This window comes from Pomacea canaliculata, linkage group LG12 (genome assembly GCF_003073045.1).
Source record: "Pomacea canaliculata isolate SZHN2017 linkage group LG12, ASM307304v1, whole genome shotgun sequence".
NCBI lineage: Eukaryota > Metazoa > Mollusca > Gastropoda > Architaenioglossa > Ampullariidae > Pomacea > Pomacea canaliculata.
This window is the reverse complement of record NC_037601.1, coordinates 1,650,379-1,667,133: the sequence shown is the minus strand read 5'-3', so window position 1 is coordinate 1,667,133 and position 16,755 is coordinate 1,650,379. Positions and strand designations below refer to the sequence as shown.

At 37.8% G+C, this 16,755-nt stretch overlaps 1 protein-coding gene across 2 annotated transcripts in view; it reads left to right on the top strand.

Annotated features, from left to right (window-relative positions):
- The first annotated feature begins 8 nt into the window (after window positions 1-8).
- LOC112576628 (C-Maf-inducing protein-like) overlaps window positions 9-16,755 on the top strand; it is a 37,793-nt gene continuing 21,046 nt past the window's right edge. The window contains exons 1-5 of one of the 2 annotated variants that reach the window (XM_025259230.1): window positions 9-2,381; window positions 7,200-7,328; window positions 9,509-9,559; window positions 10,058-10,129; window positions 16,608-16,697. In XM_025259230.1, coding sequence (XP_025115015.1) covers window positions 2,112-2,381; window positions 7,200-7,328; window positions 9,509-9,559; window positions 10,058-10,129; window positions 16,608-16,697 — 612 coding nt within the window. In that variant the 5' untranslated portion in view covers window positions 9-2,111. The remainder of the gene's footprint in view (window positions 2,382-7,199; window positions 7,329-9,508; window positions 9,560-10,057; window positions 10,130-16,607; window positions 16,698-16,755) is intronic. The other variant, XM_025259229.1, reaches the window with a different exon arrangement.

Sequence of the window (16,755 nt, the reverse complement as noted above, 5' to 3'; positions counted from 1 at the left end):
TATACTCGCTGCTAATGTGACAAGGTAGACATTCTTTATCGGGTAGATATAAAATTTTTAGTCATCTGACCACACTAATATATGTGAACAGATACTTGTCACAGAAGCTTGACAAAATTATAGAAGATAATCATGTATGACAGAAAAGTGAAACAAAAAAGTCTAAGAATCAGAATTCAGTTCCTCTGAAAATACAAGCAGCCAGACTTTGTCATACAACTTTATTGTTTTGAGCGAGAAATTCATGTATAAATTTTGCAGCCAGCATTTACAAGAAAAAAAAGTGAAAAATGAGAATGCACAGTATAAAAAGGGGATGTTTATCTCATTTACTACTTAAAACATTTAACAATGACATGCTTACAAAAACACATCATCATAAATTCATTGCCCACACTCACTCCAACAAATCTGTTCACACCTGAACTCTCTCTCACACACACAGCCTAGCCAAGTTCTGTAGTTACAAAGGAGTAAAATACTTCGCATCCCTGCTTATATCTGAACTATTACATAGCTTTTTTAACTGATAAAAAAAAAAATGAAGTAATCTGGCGTTAAAGTATATCAGATGCATCATTTTCACTGCACTCTTCCTGATTTTTATCTCTCCTGCTATCGCTTTGACCTTGTCCACTCTTGGCTCCGCTGCTAACGCCCACACTTAAGGCCAGCTTGCCCACTTTCAACTCACCTGTCGCATCTCGCCAACGCGCTACGTTAACGGATCACCGACCTGATGTTCCACCTGCGTGTCTTTGTCTTCTGGCACACACGCCTACTAGTTTTCCTGAACTCTGCTTGTCTGACTTCCTTAGCATCGACATGAAATAAAGAGCGCAAAAATGGCTGAGCTAAGGGCAATGGCATCCAACCTTTTCTTGTCCAAGGGCCGCACTGGACATGATAAAAAATCTTGCGGGCAAGAACATAGCGGCTTTGCTAGAATCGTGACACTAAAAGGAAATCATGTTGTGTGGTTAAAATGAGCGGGCCGGATGAGGCACCTTCGCGAGCAGTAGGTTGGACACCCCTGGCTTCAGGAAAGGGACATTCAGCAAAATTCATCGAACATCTGAAAACTATACTCGCGAAATGACAATATGAAAAACCCCAAATCTACTCGCAAACCTAGTTACTGACACTGATGTTGACAGGATAAAGTTCCAATCTACCGTTTTCCCGACTTGAAAATACAACCGGGCTCATAAATCTGTCGGCGTATTACACACTGGGCGTATTTCAAGTGGTTGAACAAATTTTAACAATGTTAAATATATCGCCACTTCTACGTCGGTGGCTGCTTGTTGCTTTTTGTTTTTATTCCCCTTACTCTTGAGATGACGCAGGTTATCTCATTCACTTCGTCCTCGCAGTTTGCAGCCGTGACAACATTCCCCGACTCTGACTAAAAATAAAACTTTGAAATGGTCTGCGTTTGATGCGAGCGTCTATAAACTGCACGCCGCCACTAGCGTTCAGAGCTCTGAATATAGACACCACACCACGCTCCGCCTACAGACGCTTTGCTGTGATGAAATGAGAGAAAGACGTAAGCTACAAGGTTGAATGGACTCATCGGATAACATCGAGACGATGTAACCATCGACGTGTATAAAAATACAAGTTGGTGATCAACAACATCAAGAAGCAGACGTGAGGACGTCAGGAGACAAACTGTAACAAGTCTCAAAGGTGTACTAGTAAACGCTGCCTCGGCTATGATATAATTAAGTTATCTTATTACAAATTCTTCTCAATGAGTTATTTGTTATGAAAGTCATGAAGGGATTGCCAATCCGAGACTTTGATGTGAGAATTTCACTTACAGTTTCCTGGCGGCTGAACGTCATTATCTGTCACGTGACACTGTGCGCCGGAAATTTGTGTCAAAATGGAGCTGAGCGAACCATGGAGACGTTTTCCCTCTAGCAGCTCCAGTCTTGACTGTTGATGCGCGCTTTGTACCTTAAATACATGCTTTATTGGAAGCTAGTTAGACTTGAGGGAATCTGGATAGCATTTACATGCGTTTAGTTAGAGTATCGTGTAGGATTTTACACGTTTAAGGTGGGTCTTGTACTGAAGATCGACATCGGCTCTGTGTGAAAATGGCGACAATCCCTGATGCTTGTTTGAACACTTCTTCGACTGATGTTGCTACGTCTCCAGGAACTCCTCATCGAGTGTACACACCTCCTACGTCTCCAAAGCTTGTAGCTATCGGACCGAGACATAAACTTATTACTGAAGGAGACATTCAAGTGTGTAGATTAAATCACACGCGGACCATCGTCAGTAAGATCGTGAATTCCAAGTACTTGAGAAGATGGGAGAGTCACAAAATAGTACTGGATCACAGCGAAATTCGTTCAACTACGGTATGTAGTGGTCATTTTGTAATTTATCTTGCTGGCGAAAATTAAGCCAGATCTTTGGGCTGTGTGCCATATTTTGACTCGAGAACTAGTTTTGGGGAATGATTAAAACTAGAGCAACGCAAGATAATTCGTCGAACATTTGCAGCAGATCCATGAAATCAACATTACTTTTTGCCTAATGTACTTCCTGATTTCGTGATAAAACAAAAATAGTTGCATACAGCTGCCGCACAATTCAGAACTCAGAGAATTAATGTTATGATTATTAACCGTAAAGACAAAATTGAAGTGTCTTGATTGTGTAGCCCTGAAGCAGATTCCATTTTGCAGATCGCTCTATTGCTCTCGTATGTATTGATTTTCGTTTTTGAAAAGGAAGATGGTAAAATTACGGTGTGCGCTCACTTTTTTGTGCCAGTTTCGCGTGATTGCCCTCCGTATAGCTTGTGGTCCTGACAAATACCACAATAGATCTGCAGCAAAAAAGTTTATTAATTGCAAAAGATTAAATAAACAATGCAGCATGTTTTTAAAAAAAATTTCAGCATGCCACAACAGCGATAAGACTAAGAGATTAAAAACAAAGGTGGTTTAGCAGTAATTTACCCATCAGTTGCTGCATTACTGCTGAAAAATGTAACAGGTTGGACCTCTCCTAAGAAACATCAGCTGCACAGTATAGGAAAACTGTCACCATGAAATAGGTGGCCTGAAGCACTGACTCAGTTTTAACCTTATTGAGCCTGAATGAGATTCCTTTCCTTAGTAACTGACTGCAGTTTTATTTGGTGGCAAGATGTACAACATTTGTGAGAGATTTTATAGTGGCTGTGTCCCTTCTTGTTGAATTTGGATCCAAAATATTTTGATTTTCAGTTTTAATAAAGGTGATATTGCAGAATTGTGTAATTCAGCACATACCTTTAAAATAAAAACCTCCAAGCCTCCATTAGGTGGCAAGGTTGAAAAAAATTATCTTAAAAAAATGCAGGAATGGAAGTTGGAACAATGTTTCAGTAATGAAAATATACAGGATGCTAGAATGGGCATTTAGCATGAGTATATTTGGAGTAATTTTGTTAAAGAGCAGTGGCACTGAAGCACTCAGTTATTGAGTAAGCCCACATGCTTTATTTTGTGAGTATTGGTAATGACAATGACTTATTTTTGATGCAGAGAGAACATTTTGATGTCATACTGAAAACAGTCTTCGTTGTAAAGCAAAAGGCATACAGTGTACAAATTACAGGAGAATACAATTATGCATCCTGCTCTTCCCCACTTTTTACATCAACTATTTTAGCACCTGTACAAATGTGTTTTAGATCTGACTGTTCTTAGTTTGAGAGGACAAAAATGCTGTCTAGATGGCAAGAGCTCATAGCGTTTTATTTAACTGGTATATGGTTCCTCTTTCACATTTACTGCTTTAACATATACATTTATATGCTTCAGGACTGTCTTGCTCCCCATGCTCTCATTTCTATACCAGCAAATCATGGATTAGGTCAGAATAGATTCTATGAAAGGCTGATAGAAAGCCTGTCAAATGTCAAAGTTCACTTTCAGCTTCTTTAATAAGACTGTAACAGTGTAAAAAAAAAAAAAGAACCAAAAAAAGAATCAACGAACTTCATATCAGGAAAAAAGCTGTTATGAAGTTGGGTTGGTTCTTTTTTAAAAGAATGGAATGTATAAAAAAAAAAAGAACCAACCGAACTTCATATCAGGAAAAAAGCTGTTTAAATAAATACTTTTGCCCATCTGCCCTCACTATTTTTAAGCCCATAAAATCTGGGAAAACCTAGCTTGTTGGAGATTCTAATTTTTTTTTTTTAATTTCCAGAATAGTATGATGCTCCATTATAATATAAGGTGTTCCAGCTCAGCTTACCATCTAAAAACTTTGCAGTCTTTATGATGGCCAGAATGTCACTTTTGCATTGGAAGACCATTTTCTTAGTGGCACAGAATATGCATTAAAGACAAAGCAAGGTTTTTATTTTTTAATAGATGTTTTTAACCATGAACACCACATGCTCAGTACAATAACAATGGCTAATATAGCGTGATGTTTAGTGCTAAGAGAAACTATTCATGTTGAACATTAACAGACTGGAATTAAAGAGAACCCAGCCTGGCTTGATCTGTAACAGTAAAACCTGTGCACAACAAGGGTCTTTCTGTGTGGGTGTGTGTGTATGCACACCCTCCTGAGTAGGCTTGGATGTTCATGTGCTTGGAGATTGGTAGGGTGGTGGTGGCAGCATTTGAACTAACAGTTCTGTTGAAAGGTACAAAGACCACAAATAGAGATGATTCTGGAAAATGTATCCCTTCTTTAATTTCAGTTGGTCCTTTGTGTTGGTAGATATGGCTATTTAAGGCTTGCTGGCTTTATCAAAATTATCAAAACTTTAGCTTTGTTGTTAAAAAGAAACAACAAAACTGTCATGGAACTATGTCTTGTCTTTTAAAAAAAAAAATTTGGCTTCTTTGGAAATATATTTGTTAAAAGCAGTCTACCAGGACACAGAATCATTTCTGTAATTATTACCCGAATAGTTTTTTTTTTATTATGGAGGGTACAGAACAGACATTCCTTAAATGAAATATATATTATATATATCTGTTGCTTAGATATGCCTTATATGTATGTCTGTAAAAGGATAAAGGTGCAGAGTTATAAGGAAGTATGATGCGGAAGATTAAGACTGACGGAAGTTGCAAACACGGAATACACGCATACACAGCAAGTGGGTTTACAGTTGCGAAAGGAAAATTGGAAAGAAAAGTTGAAAGTAAGATGAGGTCATGACTGCAATTACTATTAATCCCCTGAACTAGTGGTAGGTACAGAAATAGTAAAATTCATCACTTTATGCACTTTGCTTGGGTTACAAATTTATTACTTGAAGCTGGTGATAAGCAGCAAGAACATTTGCACTTACCAGAAATCTTTTAGGAGATTAAGACTGATGGAATATCTCAATTAAGCATGTGCATGCACACACACACACAGTGGGGTCTCACTTGCCAAAGGATTTATCACTTAAATTGCTAGAAAAATTAAATATAAGATTAAGTTTTATGACTTATTAATGCTCTGATAAACACAGAGGCAGGCATTTGCAGAACACAAAATTGAGCATGGAATCATGTAAAAGTAGAAGCAAGTATATATAGACATGAAGCATATTTGACCATTGCAAAGCAGATTTTTCTTTTTTTATGACTATGTATAATTTTGTTGGTTGGTAGTAGCATCAAACGTAGAAAGATCATTCCAAATTTGAACGAGAGACAAGATAGAGAGAGTGTCAAGGCAAGAGACATGGGTTAAGTTAATGAAAGTTGGTATGATTGTCCTTAGACAAGTTTTGTAATGATAGCTCACAAATGCTTGCAGACCATTGTGACTGGCATTTAATTGCTGGTAAACTGTTGAGTATTTCATCCATGGTGTCATTTAGATAGTGTTAGCTGGTAGACAGAAAGCACTTTAGGCAAGACTCAGTCTCCCTGCTCTTAATTACCACTGAATAAGAAATATGTAGTTAATTGCAGAAAAAGTACTTGTAACAAGTGGAGTTTTTAAAACTGCAAAAAGACTCACTTGTCACAGTTGGCCAAAATGACACACGCACACATTGTGGTAAAAAAACTTAAAATCTCAGTTTCGTTAGTCTAGCACAGGGATGCCCAACCTACGGCCTGCGGGCCATATCCGGCCCGTGAAGCTTCTGCCCACAGTACAGGAAATCAGCATGTTAGTAATAAAAAAAACGAAAATAAAAAATAAAACCGAAAAAAAGGGATGAAGAAGTATTTATCCCTACATAGGGGCATCTCTCAATCTTTCGATGGATTTCATTCTTCATTTTTGCGGTGAAGCGGCCCGTGAAACGCATGTCGGAAATGGAAATGGCCCGCAGGCCGAAAAAGGTTGGGCATCACTGGTCTAGCACATTGTGACTCCTTAAGTGAAGCTGACCGCTTCTGATTCATTTCCATGTTTGTCTAGATATGGCATCATGATGATGATTGATGATGACATGATGATATCATTTTGTTCTCATGTGTCAATGCCTGTGCTTACACTTAGTTATAGATTTCATTCCATTATAAGACAATTGAGTGAGGAGGCAAATAGAGAACTACTTTCTGCTATGTGTGGAGTCCGAAAAACACTGCTTACACATTTGAATGTATTTGTGAGGATAGTCTAGCATTGGCATTATGTACATTGTGCTCTGTCTTGTCTAAAAAGGGCTGTTTAACATGCTGAAATATGTGTAACGATAATCTGGTGTTGAAGATAATGTTCTTTGTACTTGGCTCCATCGAATAAGTGTGTTAAAATAATCTGATTTTAGGAACTGCATGTTGTGTTAAGTGCATTCTGTGGCACAATGCAGAGAACAGAGAAATGCTGGCTGTGTAAATAAGCAGTATAGGATTACATTTGGGGAGAGGGGTTAGGACTGTATTAAGCTTTGCTTATCCAATCAATTTTCTCTTTCTTCAGTGCTTTGTAGACTTAAAAGTTAACTTTTTTTTGGGTGGGGGGTTCATAATGCAGAAATTGTTGATTTAGCCCAGGCTTTAGCTTTGGAATGAATTTTTTTCCCCGGTTGGTTTTAAATAATGTATTTCCAATAGAATTAAGATGGCAAGTGATAAGTGGACTTGTATAGGCCATGAATGGTGCTTTATTTTGTACACTGGAAATATAGCTATTCTTGTTTGACTTTAAACAAATTTCTTAATTGACTTTTAAAAATAAAGCTACATCTCTCAATTTTTCGTTGTTTTTAGCCAGTAGGATTCATGGAGTCAGCAGTGCCATATTCCAGCATAGAAGATGTACATATAGTGTCACGATGGGATGCAGGCCAGAAGTTTTGCATCCGAATAACAATCCAGGATGGATCTTTGCTTTTACAGGTACATTGCTTCTTTTTTTTTTTCCTTTTTTTTTTTTAAAGTCTACATTGCTTAAGTTGAGAAAAAGGTTCTGATCAAAAAGAAATTAAAAGCTTCTATAATAGTTAAAAAGCACAGTTTATTTGAAAAAAATTGTTAGTTTTCTTTGACGGATTATTGCACTGTCCCAATGTGGATTCATTGTATTTTTAGGACTGTACATACACCTTATTAGCAAGGTTTTCTGGGATTAGTTAGCTAAGTGATTCTTTCACTGGACATTTAAAGATCTGCTGTGAATTTAAAGTTTATTGTGGCCTTGCCACAAATTATGGTGCATTTCAGAGTTACTTCCCATGCATGATTCTAGAACCACCTTAATATAAAGAGGAAAATAAAGATTCAGGAATAAAATATGTGAACCCCTATGACCTTCCCACAGACAAAAAAGTACTTATATATGAAATTGGGTGAGGGCCAGATAAATGGTGTGAATTTGCATAGTGCTGAAGAGAGACACATTGCCACAGTCTGCTTTGTTTATGAGATAGAGCCCAAGATGAAAACTTTTTTTAAAAGCAAGCCTGCCTTTCCCTGAATATCCTAGATTGAGTGGAGGTGCCTTCTGTATCCTTGAATTCTTTGATCTCTTATTTTAAGACAGAATAGGGAAAATGTAACCTAACTGACCCCTAACCTTTGCAGTTTTTCCACATACCTTTTAGGACTCATATTACCATAAATGAGATTTTTCTAGGACTTATTTTAATGTTATGGTGTTAATGTAGACAGTTTATGAGATCCATTATGGTGACAGGAACAATGTTATGTTGTTAAAAGAGTAGTGGGTGCAGATTTTTTTAATGACTAGATAAAACTCGGTGCAAAAATACTATTTTCCAAGATCTTGGTGAATACCAGCCCACATTTTTCAAATACATGCCTATAGACATCACTATGCACAGAAAGAGGACAAAATCATGATGTTACATTTGTGCTTAGATATAAATCAACATATGGTCTAGTTCTCCTATAAGAATTAGTCTCCTTAAGGTATGTATGTAGAATCCTGATATTTTGTTGTTGACCTCATTTTTTTGAATGGTGATGTTTGTTAGTATCTTGAGAACAGAATAAGAGTATACACCCAGATTCCAAGAACTAGTATTTGGAGCATTATCCAATCATGACAAAAATGATTTTGCCTCTGACTAGTTCTTTTAACCAGGCTGTTTGAGATGTATCAGCTGTGGTGGACAGGAATAATGACATGTTACTAATGCTGGCAGCTTATCATCACTTAGGATTGGTGGAGATCCTGGTATGTTAATCTGTGTAGTTTATCACACACTCAGTGCAGTTGGCAGGAATAGTAGTATGTTTTGGTCAGTTTAAGATGGCAACTGTTTTTTGCTGGAATTTTCAAATTAACATATGAAAATTAAGTGGCAAGATATCATTAGTCTTAGTAAAAAAACACTCCTGTCCCACCCCTGGCCAATACGTGATTCACCTACAACTGGTAATGGGGTGTGGTGGAAGATTATTGTGTATAGAAAAAACAGAAAAGATGACTGTTCATGGACGAACAGAGAGGTGGAGAGTAGCGAGAAATCAAAGTAGAAAGTAACTTGGAGCTGTGCCAGTGTACAAGTACAAGCAACCTTGTAATTGGTGCTCAGAAATAGCAAGCCAGTGCAACTTCATCATTAAAGAAGTGCGAAACTGATAGTGAAGTGTGAAAATGCTGCCTGGTGAAGTTTTCAAAGGGGTGGGAGCATGACCTCAAGCAGCTACAAATGTCAGTGTCTTCTTCAGTTGGAAATTGTCTCATGGAACTAATCCTCTATAGCTTTAGATAGTGCATCTAATGGGCCTGGGTGAAGCACTGTGTCATTGGCAGAACAGAATCAGGAAGAGGAATGTCTTTCAAGAGAAAAAAAATCTTAATATGGGTACTAGACCTGTAAAACAAGTAGCTGTTGTAGGGACTCGGGTGAAGCACAGTTGGGTACATCGATGACTGTGCAGGACCACCAGCACCTTATTTTGGAAGGGGGTAGAGCTGTGTAACATTGCAAAGGCAACTACTGAACTAGATGCTGCTACAAGTGCTTTCTAAACAAGCTGTTAAAAATTTGGAGTCATTAATGTCTTTGGGCTTTTTTCCCCTATGTGAGAGTTGTTTTTTTCAACTCCAGGCCAACAATGCTTATTTGCGGGACCAGTGGATGTACTCAATTCAGTGGAAAGTAAGTGACTTGACAGATTTATTTATTCCTTTGTCTAGACCAAGCAGAAACTATTCTTATTATCAGACTGTTGATTGAGTGGCTGCCTCTTTGATGTTTTAAAAATTGCTTTAGGGAGCAGGATTAGATGTCTGAAGTAACAGGAGTGTGTGGGTGGGAGTGTAAAGAAAGAACTGTAAAACAGCATGTTTGATGATAGTGTTGCCCACCCAATGTAGCAGCTTTTAAAAATGAAAAAAAAAAAAGTGTATGCTGATTAATATAGAAAGTCTTTAGAGGTGAGTTAGGACTTTTTAAAAAAAAAAGGTTTCTAATGTATATTTATACCTTTAGTATGTTCAGAAAAATGCAGTCATGATGCAGTAATTTAGAGTAATCTGTAAAGAGTTGAATCTGTTTAATTTCTGTGAAACATTCTTATGATAGATATGGTATTGGCAGATTATAGCATTACCCTTACCTCAATCTCTAGTGGTGTATTTCTTACCATGTATGCAGAAACACATGTACCGCTATGAGAAGCTGTTGAAAAGTGCTCGCAGACCAGAGGTTTTGGTGAAAGAGATGAAGGTAAGATTTTGACTTGAAGCCATGAAAAACAATGTTTCTGCATGCAAACTATTTATCACAAATGGCTAGGCCACAAAACCATTTTGTGTGTTTGTGTTCTAAGTCTTGAATTACTTCCACTTAAAATTTGCAATTGCAAAGGACTCGTTTTATTACTGTGTTGCTATGAACAGTCATTGGCAGTGATGAGAATCTACCTGTACTTTGTTATGTCACTAATACTATAGACCAGGGATGCCCAACCTACGGCACGCGGGCCATATTCGGCCCGCGACGCGGTGCCATCCGGCCCGCGAAACTTCTGTCCACAGTGCAGGAAATCGCCATGTTAGTATTAAAAAAGAGACCCACAAAAACAAAAAAAAAAAAAAGGGAAGAAGAAGTATTTATCCCTACTTAGGGGCGTCTCTCAATCTTTTTTCGATGGACGAACATTTCGATTCAGTGCTCCGATTTGGTGTCTCTACGATGCAGCCGGACATTCAGAAGATGGTTTCGGGTAAAGAACTTCAAATATCCCACTAATTACTACATAATTAATGATAAGTACAACTTGTTTCTAATAAAAATGGTATCTGCTCTATTTTTTTTTTCTTTTTTTGGTATTTTTGCGGTGAAGCGGCCCGTGACACGCATGTCGGAAATGTGTATGGCCTGCAGGCCGAAAAAGGTTGGGCATCACTGCTATAGACCCTCGTTTCTCAATTGGTGGTACATGTACCCCTAGGGGTATGGCAAGGGTTATGCAGGGGTACACAGCGACATACATAAGCATATGCCATTATAAAACATACCTTTATGCACGAACTTACGTGTGAAGGGTACCTTCGGGCATACTTTCACCCTTTTGCGGTACAGTTGCGAAAAAGTTTTAGAATCTCTGCTATAGAAAGCTACTGGCAGACAACTCTGCCCTGCAGTGTATACTAAGAGAAAAGAAAGCCATGCGAGTGACATCATACAGTAACAGTGGGTGTTGGTGTCGTGAAAGTGACATTTTGTGATGACGTAATGGTGAGGGTTAGTGATATGGCAGTAACATCCACTGTCAGGTGTTAGTGACATGCAAGTGGCATCATTTGCTGACTGTCGAATGTTAGAAATAAGTGCAACATGCAGTGAATGGCTGCTGTGGCTTGATACTTCCTATTTCCAGAACACACTGGTTCTAACAGGCTTAACTGGTCCTAAATTTGGTGGTTTTCAGAATAATTCTTTTGTGTTTTTAGTTCTTTTTAGACAGTGTTATTGATGGCAAACACTAGCAATACTAACATAGTTTGTCTTGCAAGGATAAAGTTTCTTTTTCCATAATTCATTGTTCTGGAGCTAATTCTTTGTCAAATGATTCCTCTTTCTACCATTTGATCTCATGCGCCTCAAATTTGATCCTGGAAGTAAACATTGGGATCGGCAAAATTATTGATTTGGCGTGCACGCTAATCACGACTGACTAAAAACTAAAACAGTCTTTATCATGTCTATTGTTAGAAAATTTATATTGGACATATTAAAAAAATAAACAAATCTTCAATAAAATTTAAACTGACCCATACAGCTTGAATTAAATAAATCCTGACGTATTGAAATGCTAGTTTCAGTGAGGCCTGAGCATTTGCTGTTGACCAACAAGAGAAAGCATTTATACTGTTTTAGGGAAGATACTGCTTCATTTCAATATTTCACAAGCAGAGTATATATTCTTCATAGAGTTATTTACCTTGAAATTTCTTTTAAGTCAAGATTGAGTTAAAGGATGTTCAAAGAACTGGCCTGTTGGGGACACATATCACTCTCAAAAGACTCCTTTATATCACTTATTAATGCCTCAAGCATGACATCATAAGGAGAAACATGAATCTTGAATATCGAGAAGTCAAATAAAACGATTTCCTCGGCTGTTTAAATCTCCATTTGGGCCTGAAGCAGTGTGTGACGTCTGTACGGGTGAAATCGTGGCTGACCACAGCATGGCTGTTACAAGCTGCCCAGAAAATACCGAGTCTTGAAAGCCCAAGTGCAGATATGAAAACTATTGTGTCATTGTTGAATGCATAGGAAAACAATGACAGAGCAAGTGAGCATATGTTTCCAAAGGATTCATCATTGAGAAGACAATGGATCAACTTCATTTGTATAGAGCTGACTTTACTGTGCACAGTTCTCTGTCTAATGCAAAAACCACTTTGCTTCTGAGTGTTACCCAGTGGTGTAGATGGTGAAGAAGCAAGAGGGTTTTGAGGTACCGCAAAAGTGTCTTCCACCAGGGTCCATGAATACAAACAGAAACATGCCTTTTCTCGTCCAGCAACACAGAGTAATTGCACAAACACTTAAAGTTATCTTGATAAATGTACTTCAAAGTCAACTTTTCAAGCCACAGTACTTTGGCTAATTACCTGGGACACAATAGGATTTAGTAACATCTGCACAGTAAAGGATAAGAAATATCTGCATCAGTGTTCCAGAAAAAATATCTCTGCTTTTCCATTTGTTTAAAATTTTTGTGGGTGAAAGTCACTCTGTTTCTTACTGTTATTGATAACAACCATTTGAGCAGCTATGGCCATATAAACATGCAAATCAGTCCCAATGGTACATTTTCTCACTTGTTTTTGACAGCATGTAACTGTAATGATCATCTGCAGCTTGCAAAGTTTGATGAACATCAATGTTGCTTACCATGTAACATTGTGAAATTGCTCTACATCATCTGCTGCCTAAGCATACCAGTAATATTCAACTTCCACCTGGACCTGGCAATAAAATGTTTTTAACATTTTTTATCCTTTTAAACTTGTTCAGCATAGTCACTGCCAATTGTAACACATTTTTTGGCCCTATAGATCTATTTTTGAAACTAAAAAAATTCCAATTTTGGCATCAATTTCAACTGTTTCCTCACTCCAGCAAAAAGTTCCTCTTGAGTTTTGAAGTTTACTCCATGCAGGGGTTCTTTCAGATTTGGGAACAACAAAAAATCACGTGGGGCAAGGTCTGATGAGTAGGGAGTAGGCTTCAAAACCTTGACATTTGATTGTGCAAGAAACTCCGATGGATCACTCAGTGGAGTGTGCATCAACTTCCTTCTCTCTCTTTTGTGAAAACTATCAGGGTAAAAATTAGGAAAACAAATGTGGAAATGCCTAAAAAGGTCTGCACTTACTGAAACTGCATGAAATACTGAAGTCTGGGTTGAAGTGGAACATCCTCATCTTATGTTTGGGGTTTTAAACCTTCACAATCCTCAGGTTCAAACATTTAAGGTTTAGTGTCTTCAAGGCAAGGCATTTCACACTTGTCTTTGCTGTTAGAGCACAATAAATGAAGATAGTCTGATGAACCTGATGTATTCCTCCACCTTCTGGCTATTATATGTTTACCAAGACAACATGGTTCCCACTGGCATCCATGGAGTTGGCAGGGATTGTAGAATGTTATGGTCAGTTTAAGATGGCAACTGTTTTTTGCCAGAATTGTCAACTGAAAATTAAGCAGCAAGATCATATGTTATTCACCCGTGGAAGCAAGATTTTGCGGGACCTGCTCGATCCCTGTAAGAAATTATTGAGGGCAGACCTGTGAAGACAATCCTATCGCAAAGAAAAAAGAAATCACTGAAACTGTTTGTATTGATTTGTCAGTACATGCAGGTACTTCTATGACTAATATTAATAATCTTAAACTTTATGCTTTCTTGCTCCTTGTTGGTGTTTGGGGGAAAAAATTGAGGGGTGCTTCTTGATGATTGAAAACAAAACTTTCTCAAAAAATTGGTGATATGCTAAAACTGTGTTTTAAAATACATTTATTCTCAGATTTCTTAGATACAAACTACCAAACCTTAAAATTTTGCTGAAAAATCTCCAAATCCAAATACCAAGAAACATAAAAAGCTGTCTTGTAAAATCTTTTCATTTTTCCAATTACATGATTTTTTGTCAGTTTACAAACTCAGTGTCTTGTCTTCTCAGACATTTTCTTACCTGTTTCTCCATTTGCAAAATTGTTCATCATCTGAATTTCTAATCATGCTGCAACTCAGATTATTGCTAGCCTGACAGAAATGTGCATGAAGAATCCGTACATATCTTCAACACGTGTGACATTTACATGTAAGATGTGAGATGAAACACAGAGTTGTTTTTTTTTTTAAGATGATATTCGATACATAAAGTAGTAGCACAGTAATTTAGAAATTTAGCATAAAAACCAAAATAAAAGACTGATGATGTCAACAATTTGCTACAAGAGGTTATTTTTATAGCTGTGAGTGCTGTACCTGATTGTGAGTCTGTGCTGGTAAACTCATTTCCAGCATGGCTACAAATGAGATTATCATTCAACTACCCTTTTTTTAAAGTTTTGAAATTGTATCTTTTATTTAGTATTACACATACATTTCAAAGGTGTTGCTGAAGACTAATGACTTTTCTGGGATTGATGTTTATGTCAGTGTAGTGTAAGCTCAATTTGGCTTGTCTGAGACTGGCAAATATTTTTCTTGCATTGATTTCAAATGTCTCCTGAAGGCTTGAGAGAGCCTGCTGGGAACTCTTTCTTAGGTTCAATAGTTACAGCTCCCCGACAGTCAGGGTAGGTGGATAGCTGTTTAATTGTAGCGATTATCTGCTAGCACCCGCGTCACAGACATGTGTTTGCGTCACATGCTGGTGGCAAAATGCTAGAAGCATGACCTGTCTATGGGTGGCTCTGTCAGCTTGGAAAGGATGGTTTGGCTTCTTTTAGTGAAATGTTTGGGTGTGGTTATCTGTTGTGCATCCTATTTCCTTTATGTAATATCTGTTTCATGAGTAAGCATTAGACGATTTATTGAATTTGACTGGAGTTGAGTGGCCAAGAATAGAAAAGGCTGCAAAAATACTGGGTCGATAGCACACGCACAAGCAGATTGTTCTAGATGTCCTCCTCTTATGACAAGCCTGCAATAGGAGGAGAAGGGAACTGACCTCAAGTGCAATGCACAATTTCACAAGTGCTTGAGCAGCCTGTCATGATAATGCAGGCAACCTTGTGGGAGATAACCTAAATGGGAGGGAGGACGATGATGATAATAGACAGAGATGACCTGATTGACATTCCATGGGATATCTGCACATCTAATCAATTGCCATTTCATTTAGCCTAACAGTATTTTGAATGTTGTTTTCTCCAAGATTCTCTTGGATCATTCACAGAATAATGTTACTGAGGGGTTCTAAAAGCTGCTGTTTGTTTACTGATTAGATTGTAGTAACAGATCATGTTGCAGTTTCTAATTACACAGATTAGTTGTCAGGTCCCTCCCATTCCATCCCTTGCCCTTTCTTTTTATGCCTTTGTTTCGAAGGCATCAAAGCATGATAGAGCTGCTTGTTTACGTAGTCAGTCATCACAGAACATTGAGTAATGTGCCCTTGGATGAATTGACCATTGGATGTGAGTTAACTTTGAGGTATGCTCTAAACCACGTGGACCTTCGGTATAAGCTAACTTCAACATAAGGTTAACCAGCCCTTTCTGGTCATGTGTTATGTTAAGGTAATGCTTCATCAGCCTTTCATGGTCATGGTAGGATTCAGTTTGAAATAATTGTTAAAGGAAAGAAATAGAATATTGCCCAAAGTTTCATTACACATCTAATCCCAGTAATCAAATGTTCCCAGCAAGCCATAACAAAATATCATGAGATGCAAAAGTCATTGGTTATAAGTAATGTTATGTCATCTTTTGCAGTGGTTTCTGTTGTTGGCTACACAAAATCATTCTATATTTATTTGTGTTAGTAGTGACAATCACCTTTGTCGAAGAGCTTTTTTGGTTCTTTGGTCCATATAGTCATGGATTTTGTTGTGATCAGATGTTTCATAGCAGATGTGCAGTTAGGTCGTGGTGCATTTTTAAAGATTGCTTAAGAGATGGATAATTTTTATTTTTAATATTTGGAAAGATTTATGAAGGGCTATGTATGTGGTGTAAAGCTCAATGTCAGAGGAAGTTAAGAAACTTATGGTAATGGTCATCATGATCATAGAGCTGCCAGGCATTCTTGATTTTAGCTGCTGCTGCTGACATGGTAACTTAGATGCGGTTGAGGGTTTTTGGGGTGGGGGGTAGTCTTTTTTTGAGAGAGGTATTTCTTTAAAGCATCTCATCTTTGTGGCCATAGTAAGTGGTTTGCAATGTCTAGAGCATGACATGGAGGTCTTCTCTTCCAACTCTTCTTGCTCTTTGACTTTCCCCTGATAAATCTTGATTTGCTGGATTGGCAGGTGATCAAGGACTCCTTTGAGTTAAGGATCTTCTGCTCCTACATCAAGGCTATGGTGCTTGTTCACTTCTTAAATGTAATGTCACTAATGTGACATCGCTTCTGTACTACAGGCTGCATTATGTCTCATTGTATTGTTAATGTTCTAAAGAGAAGCAGATGTTGGGCAGCGATAACTTATTTGTGACTTTTGTTTGTCTGTGGCAGAACATGATTGATGTGTCTTTGACAACACCTATACAAGATGCATCAGTCTACCAGTTTCCACTGGATTTAGTGTCAGAGCTTCTACAACAGGTAACAGATTGACCATAAAATATAGTTTGTGCTTGTATGTTTTATATATATAGAGAGA